We start from the raw sequence: 10,098 nt of genomic DNA on the forward strand, positions 1-10,098 counted from the left end.
CAAGTATAAATTTGTGTGTAGGATATAAAAAATGACTAACGAGTTTAGGTATAAAACATTTTGCGTAAATGTTTCTCATTTAATTGATTGTGGTTTATATTGTCATATTAAGGTTCTTCTAGTAGCCTAGATAAAACGTTTGCATGATTTACAATTCAATATAGTATAGGCTACACACCTTTTAAATTGGATAATTTAATTAATTAAATAATACCATTTTTAATATTAGCATATAAACAAATTATTATTAATTAAATTATGGCTTTTAATATTATATAATTATGTATAATGCCGTTATTAGGCCTAAATATTAACATGATAATTACTAATAATTAATATAATAATAAGTAATATTAAATATAAATATCTCTATCATTAATATGATTAATTGTAATAAAAATATGTCATCATAACCAAGGTTTTTAACCAAGTGTCTATGGACAGATATATTTTAGAAAATGCCTGTATGTGACAAAGACACTAAATTATGAAAAGAACCACAACAACAACATAATTAAAAGCTTTATTTTATTTGGTTTTTATTTGGTAAAAAACAACACTTTCCCTTTAGAACTCTTCCCCTTCCTCATCTTCTTCAAATGAATCGATGCCCACTTCTTCATAATCCTTCTCCAGTGCTGCCATATCTTCTCTGGCCTCAGAGAACTCTCCCTCTTCCATGCCTTCACCCACGTACCAGTGCACGAAGGCTCTCTTGGCATACATCAGGTCAAACTTGTGGTCCAGACGAGCCCAGGCCTCAGCGATGGCTGTGGTGTTGCTAAGCATGCACACGGCCCGCTGCACCTTGGCCAAGTCTCCTCCAGGAACCACGGTTGGGGGCTGATAGTTGATGCCCACCTTGAAGCCAGTGGGACACCAGTCCACAAACTGGATGCTTCTTTTGGTCTTGATGGCTGCGATGGCGACGTTGACGTCTTTTGGCACCACGTCTCCTCTATACAGCAAACAGCAGGCCATGTACTTTCCATGCCGAGGATCGCACTTCACCATCTGGTTGCTGGGCTCGAAACATGAGTTGGTGATCTCAGCCACTGAGAGCTGCTCGTGGTAGGCCTTCTCAGCGGAGATGACCGGAGCGTATGTAGCCAGGGGGAAGTGGATACGAGGGTAGGGCACCAAGTTGGTCTGGAACTCCGTAAGGTCGACGTTCAAGGCGCCGTCGAAGCGCAGAGAGGCGGTGATGGAGGAAACGATCTGGCTGATGAGCCGGTTGAGGTTGGTGTAGGACGGACGCTCGATATCCAGGTTCCTCCTGCAGATGTCGTAGATGGCCTCATTATCCACCATGAAGGCACAGTCGGAGTGCTCCAGGGTGGTGTGAGTGGTCAGGATGGAGTTGTACGGCTCCACCACAGCCGTAGACACCTGCGGAGCCGGATATATGGCAAACTCCAGCTTGGACTTCTTTCCGAAGTCAACAGAGAGACGCTCCATCAGAAGGGAGGTAAAGCCTGAGCCGGTGCCTCCACCAAAACTGTGGAAGACCAGGAAACCTTGCAGCCCTGTGCATTGGTCAGCCTGTGTGGAAGAAGGGAGAAAATTGGCAATTTAGATTCTGTTGTTTTGAGCTCTTTTGTAAGTAAATGTAAGACTAATTACCAGTTTGCGTATGCGGTCCAGTACGGAGTCAATGATCTCCTTGCCAATGGTGTAGTGCCCACGGGCGTAGTTATTCGCTGCATCCTCTTTGCCTGAGATGAGCTGCTCGGGATGAAACAGCTGGCGATAGGTGCCTGTGCGGACCTCGTCTGAAAGCATAACAGAACAATACCGCATAAAACCAAATACTGACTGGTGTATTTATTTAAAAATAAACTATTGAAAACCATTCTTAGTCATTTAAATGAAGCTGGAAACTAGAATATAAATATTATATGAAAAATGCAGAAAAACAGAACTCTAAAAAATTGGAAATGTTTCCTTGGCAGCTAACTGAAATAAAAATAAATTAAAGATAAATAGAAATATTTAAAAACTTAGATAGAAATAACTAAAACATTAACATGAAAATAAAAGCTAATTCAAAATAAAAAATACTATAATCACATATGAATAATACTAAAATAACACTGATAATGAGTTCTATCACCCGAATTATTAAAAATGTTAATGTTGTAATAAATAAGAGTATAATTTATTATGAAAAATAATTTATAATAATTTACACTTAATTTATTTTATATACAAATTGTTTTATTATAATAATTTAAATTAAATGATAAAATACACATATATACAATATCACTGACCTTTATGAGAATAAATAAACTACATCAGTTTACAAAATTACTAAAACTTAAGCTAAAATAAAAATATATAAAATAAAAGCTAATCCAAAATATTAAATTAATACCGATCTGACCCCTAAAAATGAGTCACATTTAATCCTCAGTAATATAAACCAGATTTTCTCAAGGTAATGTGATTTATACAAATACTAATAATAAACTATTTAATTTAATTTAATAATTAGAATAATAATAATTATAATTAAATAATTAAAACAATTTACTTTAAATTCAAATTATTTTATATTACAAATTATCTGACTATAATAATGCAAATTAAATTCAATTAAACCTTACTATGTGTACTGTGACTAATTGGGACCTGTCACAGCATTTTGTTACCCTTTTGTTGGCTTAATTGCTTCTAATTATCCTCATTTGTAAGTCGCTTTGAATATAAACGACTGCTAAATTATTACATGTAAATGATGTGATGAAGACTAAAACTGTTGAAACTTTGTCCACCCTGTTTATTAAATGTTGTGAGAGCATTATTACAGTGTGCCATCCCTTTTCTTTCTATTATAAACGCAACCTATGGCTGCAATGATTGTACTCATTTACGTTCCCCAAATACAAATTATAATACACCATTATGATATTTACCAATGACTGTTGGCTCAAGGTCTACAAAGATGGCGCGGGGTACATATTTGCCAGCTCCAGTCTCACTGAAGAATGTGGTGAAGGAGTCATCATGGCCACCCACTGGTTTGCGGTTGGGCATCTGGCCGTCGGGCTGGATACCATGTTCCAGACAGTACAGCTCCCAGCAGGTGTTCCCCATCTGGACGCCAGCCTGGCCAACGTGGACAGAGATACACTCACGCTGTGGAGAGGAAACAGATTATTAGCAACTGTGTTGCATGGTATTGCATAACATATCAGGTGACATTAATTTCCACAGTGTTCCTCTTACAACTACCCAGCTAACAAAACAAATACTAAGAATGTTCTGCTAATGTTCCCATTAAGTTATGAAAACGTTACTTCAGAATATTCTCTGAATATTCAAAATGTACAGATTTTTCAATGTTTAAAATTGTTTTTGTTTTTTTGGTTGTGCGAATGTTAACGGAACATCCTATTTTATTATTTTGCAGACATTATGGAATGTTAATTTTGAACATTCTGAAACAAATGGCAACATTTAAAAAGTGTTAGACAAACGTCTAATCTAAAACATAAAAAAAAAAAAAAAAGTTTTACGAATGATAGGCTATATAAATAATGATTTTGTGCTATAATTTCGCGAACAATATTAAAGACCAGAACTAAGATGCTATTGACAGTAGTACTAGAAGAACGTTATTCATAACTTTAACAGAACCTTGCCAGTATATTTTGAACATGCTCTGTTACCGTTATAGAACATTTAGTGGTTCAATCAATATTAAATCAAAATCAACCCTATATTTACTTTCTTAATACACATTCAATTTCCTCTTTTCTGTTCCGTATCTAAAGATGCAAAAATGTCAAAAACAAACAAGCAAGCAAACAAATAACTAAATATTTAAAATAACAACAACAACATGATTTTAACTGCATATAACAATATAACAAATTCAAAATAAGTCGCTGCTTTTCGAACTTTCGTTTTGCCCACCAGGGGGCAGAAGCAAACAAACAAAAAAAAAGTTATTTTATAGTCAGCGGTTGGTCCATTACAGGACATCAGTCACAGATGACTGACATCTGCAGCTGACAGGACAGAGAAAAGGTGTTGGCTGAATCTCTCAAAGCCTCCAAACATGTTCGTCGTCAGGGTTTATGCTTATCTTGATGACAATCCTGAGATAAAGTCCAAGCCAGGCTTGAATTCATGTTATTGCATGTTAAACACCCGTTTGTTTGCAAAGGGAGTTTCCTGAAAGACTCGTCCTGGGAAGCGTTTATGATGTGACAGTTGCCACATATGGCAGACAGACCTACTAACCCTCATAGCCATTATTTTCTTTTCACACATAAACCAGAAACACTGTTTTCCTCGCTCGTCACACACTCCCTTGCGTGTCGGAAGAGGCATGAAAAGGCTTGAGGTGTCGACAACAGCCCCAACAGGTTTATATCAGCTACACCCTAATGTGGAATTTATTGCATGTGTCCTATAAGGGGGCCGAACGAGAGTTGAAAATGGAGGGAAAAAGCAAATGAAGGAGATGAGAAGACAAAATGGAACATTTTATGAACTTAAAAACAATAACACATTTTCATTCAAAATAAATGTGTGTATATAAACTAAATTACGGGGTGAAAAAAAACACTTTGCATTAAATTAACCAAAAGTGACAAGATTTTAAAATGCAACAAAATATTTATATTTCTGTATCACGGTTTCCACAAAAGTATGATGCAGCACAACTGTTTTTGACACTGATAATAATAAGAAATGTTTCTTGAGCATCAAATCAGCATATTAGAATGTTTTCTGAAGGATCGTGTGACACTGAAGTCTGCAAATTGGCATTTGCATCACAAAAAACACATTTTAAAATACAAAACTTATTGATATTGTAATAGACCTAATATATAATAAAATTACCGTTTTTACTGTATTTTTGATCAAACAAATACAGCTTTGGTTAGCATAAGCTAAGACTCAAAAACCTAAAATCCAACCTCAGACTTTTAAATGAAATAATAAAATAAAATACACTTACAGAATACCAATCTCCAAAACATGATATGATTAACACTGTAAAATCTCCAGAAACATAGTAAATACCATACAAAACATGATGGTATACTGATGGGTAATGTACAGTCAAGAAGTTATTATAAAAAAAAAAAAAGTAAATAAAATAAACCATGACCAGGACCCTGATACAAAGTGATTATATAGCCTATAATACACATCAAATAATAAATAAATGGATTAATGGATTTCAGTTAAATTGATTTTATTATGCGAGAAAAAAAAAGAAGAGAGTGAGGAGTGATACAAGAAGCACTGGTTGTCATTCAAACGATTTGATAACAGAATATTGCGATTGGCCAATCAGAATCAACTATTCCAGAGTTCCAGAATCAAATGAAGAGTTCATTTGCAAAAAAAACGATAACTCCATTTTTATTTTATTTTTCAGAAATCACGTTTTTTTTTTTTTTTTTTTGTGCATTCCAAGTAATATCAATCAAACTGCAGTTGGGTTGTCAAACAAATACAGGTAATTTACAAAATTAAAGTTCATTGAAATTTTTATTTTTACATATTAAAAGTTAGTTTTATAGCAAAAACAGATAACGTAACTCCAATCCCGTCCCAATGTGCATACTATCCACCCTATCTGCCCTAAATAGTATTAAAAATTACTAATATCACATAGAATTTAGGATGGATAGTAACGTTATGCACATTGGGACGCAGGCCAACTGTCGGTTGTTTTTTTGTTTTGTTTTTTTGGCAAAAGCAGATAACTCCACATTTCATGTTTTAGAGTTTTTAAAAATCACTCGTTTAATCTATGTAATCTCCTCAATGACAATGTAGATGCTTGACAAACGTTGTTGTTGTTGTGATCGTAGACTGTATAAATGTGATAACACGCGGAGCTTTTTCCTCACCATTGTAACGCGCCGCTTTTGCAAGGCTCCGTGAAAACGTTTCAGCTTTTATTTTCCTTTTTCGCCCTGAAGAAGATATCACAGGTTCATCAAATTCGTCGAAATTATCCATCCTCGATCACTTTGACGAAACTCCTCTCAACTAGCACGTCTTTTCAAAGTGAAAGTAGCCTTGTCACCTGACCTGAATACAGCGCGCTGATTCGCTAAAATGGACTTATCGGCTTCTGTTCACAAACAACAAGGGCGCTTATCGGCTTCTGCAGTAAAACGTGATCTCGTGATGCCTTGAAAGTGGACAATACCGGCTTATTTTTATTTTATTATTTATTTATTTATTTTTTGATAAACGTGTTTAGGGTTCAGATCGCGCTATATGTCGAGACTAATGCACGGCAATCAGCTTTTTTTTTTTTTTTTTTTTAAGTAGCATTTATCTTTTTTTGCAAATAAACTCTTCAAATATTCTTTGACATATTCTGTATACAGTATGTGAAGGTATGATTTTATAGCTCTACTCATGGGTTTGATTCCCAGTACATAGACTGATAAAATGCAAATGACGTTGGATAGGCCTAAGTATCTGCCAAATGCAAAAGTGTACTGCCATTGTGTAATCAAAGCATTGACGACACCAATGCAAAAATAAGAGTCACATGGTTGCAATAAAAATGCTCTGTAATGATTCAGCCCCTAAATCTGTGCCTGCGCTCCAGAGAGGTGGCCTACATCAGCCTGAAAAGAAATATCCAGACTCTGCTTCTTCTCTGTGGACATGACTCTTCCTCTGAATTCATTCTCCTGGGGTTGGGCCCTATTTTTACTCTCCGTCCCTCTGTCTATTGGTGAGTCAGTGGGGAGGGGGATGGTAGATTACACAGGCACATGGGACTGCCTAGTTTGGGCATGGCAGCCAGGTTAGAAGTTATTTATGGGTTGTTACAAGTCATGTTTCCCCACTAGCTCTTCTTCCCCCACCAAACCCTTCAACAACATCCCATGAGCCCTTTTTGCTCGTCTTTTGACCCCACAGTGAGTTGATATCTTGTCTTCAGGCGTTTTGTTTGTTTGTTTGTTTGTTTGTTTGTTTTTGTTTAACTTGTGACTGACTGCTGACTCATAAATTTCTCATTCTCTCAATATGGAAAGTAGGGCTGCTCGATTATGGCAAAAATCATAATCACGATTATTTTGGTCAATATTGTAATCACAATTATTTAACACGATTGTTAGTGGGCCATATAACCAAAACAAAATTCAATGCAAATCTTAAGTATTCAGTATTCAATAGAAATTTAATAATCAAATGTAAAATAAAACAGCATAGTCTTCGCTGTAAGAATTAAACTTCCTTTGTTTCTTATTAAAGCTACAAAAGACCTTCTGTGAAGAGCAGTGAGTGATTTTCTCTTTGTCTTTTGTTGTTTGATTAATATTAAGCGTACAGTCGGCAGCAGGAATATAGCCCACTGTCACTTTAAGAGCCGCACGGATACAATTTACTGTTACACAAGCATTTTCATTCTCAACTCTTTACATTCAGTTATTACATAACCGACGAGGTTTTGCGTGAATAATCACCAAGCGCCGCATTTTGACACATTTTTGCTGTATTTGACCGTTTAGGCGCTAAAAGATGACTGTACATGTCCGTGCTCTGCTCCATCTCTGAGCGCATACACAGAAACCATCCCGAGGAACAGCGCAAGTTCTCTTTTGCGCTTTTTAAAAACATTAATAAATCAAATCAACTTTAATAACTCAAGCACGTCCCAGTTTGCAAAAGTCACGTTACATGATTTTACTGATTTGCACGTGAAAATGGGCTTTTATGGAGGAGTGAAAGCGCACTGCTGGAAAGGGGGCGGAATGGGGCACAATAATCGTTTTATCTCGATTATAGTATTTTCATAATTGTTGGAGGCAGAAATCGAAACTGAATTTAGATTAATTGCACAGCCCTAATGGCAAGTGAAATGTATGGCCACAGACTTTTTAAGACCTCTTTACGACTGAAATATGCCATAAATGTGTTTGGGAAACCTGTTTGGAAACAATCATTATTTTTGCAATTCCATTAGGTTGTGCTAGTGGCACAGAATTACACATGAAACAGGATTTGCAATCCATTTTACTCTTACAATGCGACATATTTTGATAGCGTAAACATTGAAAATGGGATTTTATTCTTTGGGAACTGTTTGAATTGATCAGAACGGAGCCAGATCTGAATAGGAGTTTACTAAAACAACGCCCAACTAGATGTTTGCCTATTTGTTAACATAATAACTGACTTGTCCTAGGTATTGTCAGTGAAAAAAAGAAAACATTTTTAGGGTGGGGCAAGCTATTTAATTTTGATGAATGATTACAAACGATTATTATTTCTTTAGAATAATAACAAAATTGACCCTATTTAGTTTTTTGTATTTACTTTCTTAACACGTATGTCAATTTATGTTGACTTAAAAAATGGAAATAATTATCTTAAAATGATCTCAAAACTAATTTATATAAGTGAATTTGACATTTGTTTCCTCCTTCAACCTTTTTCTGGGTAATGATTGCAGAAAAAGCAAATAAGTGACTCATGGCTACAAAGTGTGAGGTGAGATACGACAGACTAAAGTTTGTTAATTGATAACTTTACTGTGGCATTGCCTCATGAGTTGTAAAGAAGAGAACAGAAATGCTTTTCATGAGATATTAAAAAATAAACTAGCCATTTCACATCGCAAACATCATGTTTTAGACAGCCAGCTTGCAAAATATTAAGGTTGACGGCAATCAGTCTCTTATGAAATGTTTCTAAAGGTCGTGGTGGCATCCAAAGCACCCAAAAGACAAACACAAAGGCCTCAGGGGTGTGATTTGGGACCTTTAGAATGTGAGAAACATTTGTCCTTGGAATTCAGCACAAACAAACTCCTACACATGTGGTTCTAATGTATTTTCCATGCAAAAACAGGCTTTGAGACCTACTACACTGTTCTAGTTGTATACTGGGGGCGAGTTGGCAATGAATCAATTTTACAATGTAGCCTTGGCACATAATATATCGCACATTTAATCAAGCCATGAGATTCACAAACTATTGACTATAGGCCTACATAACCCAGCTTCCTGAGTGACGTCATCTTAATATCAGGAACAACTATTCTAGCTCATTATTGCTCAATTTTACTCTCTGAGTAAGATGCATTTTTCTCTTATTATTATTTCACATATTTTCAACCAGCATGAACAGCTTAGTGACTTTTTTCTGGATCGTGGGACACACACAGTCATGCTGAGAGCCACATCAGCGTTCAGTAAAATCACAAACACACCCATAACCACGCTACTTAAGACATAAAGCTCTCAGTAGTTTCCATACTGTAAATATGAAGTGGTGGTAAAGTATGGTCACACAGCTATCTATAAAAATAATATGGCATATAAAACAGTCAAATTAAACATTAAGCATCCATTTCAGTATCCACTTTTAAAGAGACAGACTAAATTTAGTTATATGAAGAGACTGGGGCTAGTAGTCACAAGGGATATCTCAAGATTTTGAGTGAAATGTCCAGTTGCATAAATGCTTATTTCCTAGGAGTGGTTTTATGGTTGATGTATTCCCCAATTGCAAGTCGCTTTGGCTAAAAGCGTCTGCTAAATAAATAAATGTAAATGTAAATGTTATATGTTGTATAAACATTTAAGCATAATAATTTCAAAGGTTACACACATTATTTTGCTGCTATTGTATGCAATTATAATTTATGAGTCATCAAGAGCATTAGAATTCTTTTCCATTCTCAGTTATTTTTAATATATTATTAAAGTTCATTACACTCAATGAAGTAGATCAAACATGTGCATATACTCTATCCTTAGCTCAGTGTGACCTAATGTGTGCAATATGTTTACTTACAGGCAAAGAAACTTTCACAGTAGAATTAACTATTAACAAATAATATTCTACTCACCATTTTGCTTTAGAATTGGGATTTTTGCCGGGAAAATAGTTTGAAGATCACTTGCCCTCTCACTGCGTACCTGCAATGGGGTATGAGTGAGACACCGTCACCGTCTCACTGACAGGAGTTTGATTTTATACCTACAGCAGCACAGAGGAGGGGCAACCTGACACTCCTGCAAACCTCCCTGTGCTTATGTAGGCCAATATATTTAGACACAAAATAAAGCAAGAGCATGCACAACAACACCTCATAAA

The 10,098-nt window shown here is 35.7% G+C and overlaps 1 protein-coding gene across 1 annotated transcript; it reads right to left on the bottom strand.

The window, feature by feature from the left end:
• Positions 1–511: 511 nt before the first annotated feature.
• tuba8l2 (tubulin, alpha 8 like 2) lies at positions 512–9,994 on the bottom strand. The gene is made up of 4 exons (XM_058772258.1): positions 9,851–9,994; positions 2,919–3,141; positions 1,624–1,772; positions 512–1,542 (listed from the first exon to the last, which is right to left on the bottom strand). Exons 1-4 carry the CDS (start codon positions 9,851–9,853, stop codon positions 568–570), a joined length of 1,350 nt encoding a protein of 449 aa, XP_058628241.1. The 5' UTR covers positions 9,854–9,994; the 3' UTR covers positions 512–567.
• Positions 9,995–10,098: the final 104 nt, after the last annotated feature.

This window comes from Onychostoma macrolepis, chromosome 01 (genome assembly GCF_012432095.1).
Source record: "Onychostoma macrolepis isolate SWU-2019 chromosome 01, ASM1243209v1, whole genome shotgun sequence".
NCBI classification, from domain to species: domain Eukaryota; kingdom Metazoa; phylum Chordata; class Actinopteri; order Cypriniformes; family Cyprinidae; genus Onychostoma; species Onychostoma macrolepis.

What these genes read in the sequence shown, in the direction of transcription:
- tuba8l2 (XM_058772258.1), bottom strand. An exon ending in CCTTGAGCCAACAGTCATTG is followed by an intron (nt 1,773 to 2,918) that starts GTAAATATCATA and finishes TTATGCTTTCAG; the next exon opens with ACGAGGTCCGCACAGGCACC. An exon ending in TGGACCGCATACGCAAACTG is followed by an intron (nt 1,543 to 1,623) that starts GTAATTAGTCTT and finishes TCTTCCACACAG; the next exon opens with GCTGACCAATGCACAGGGCT.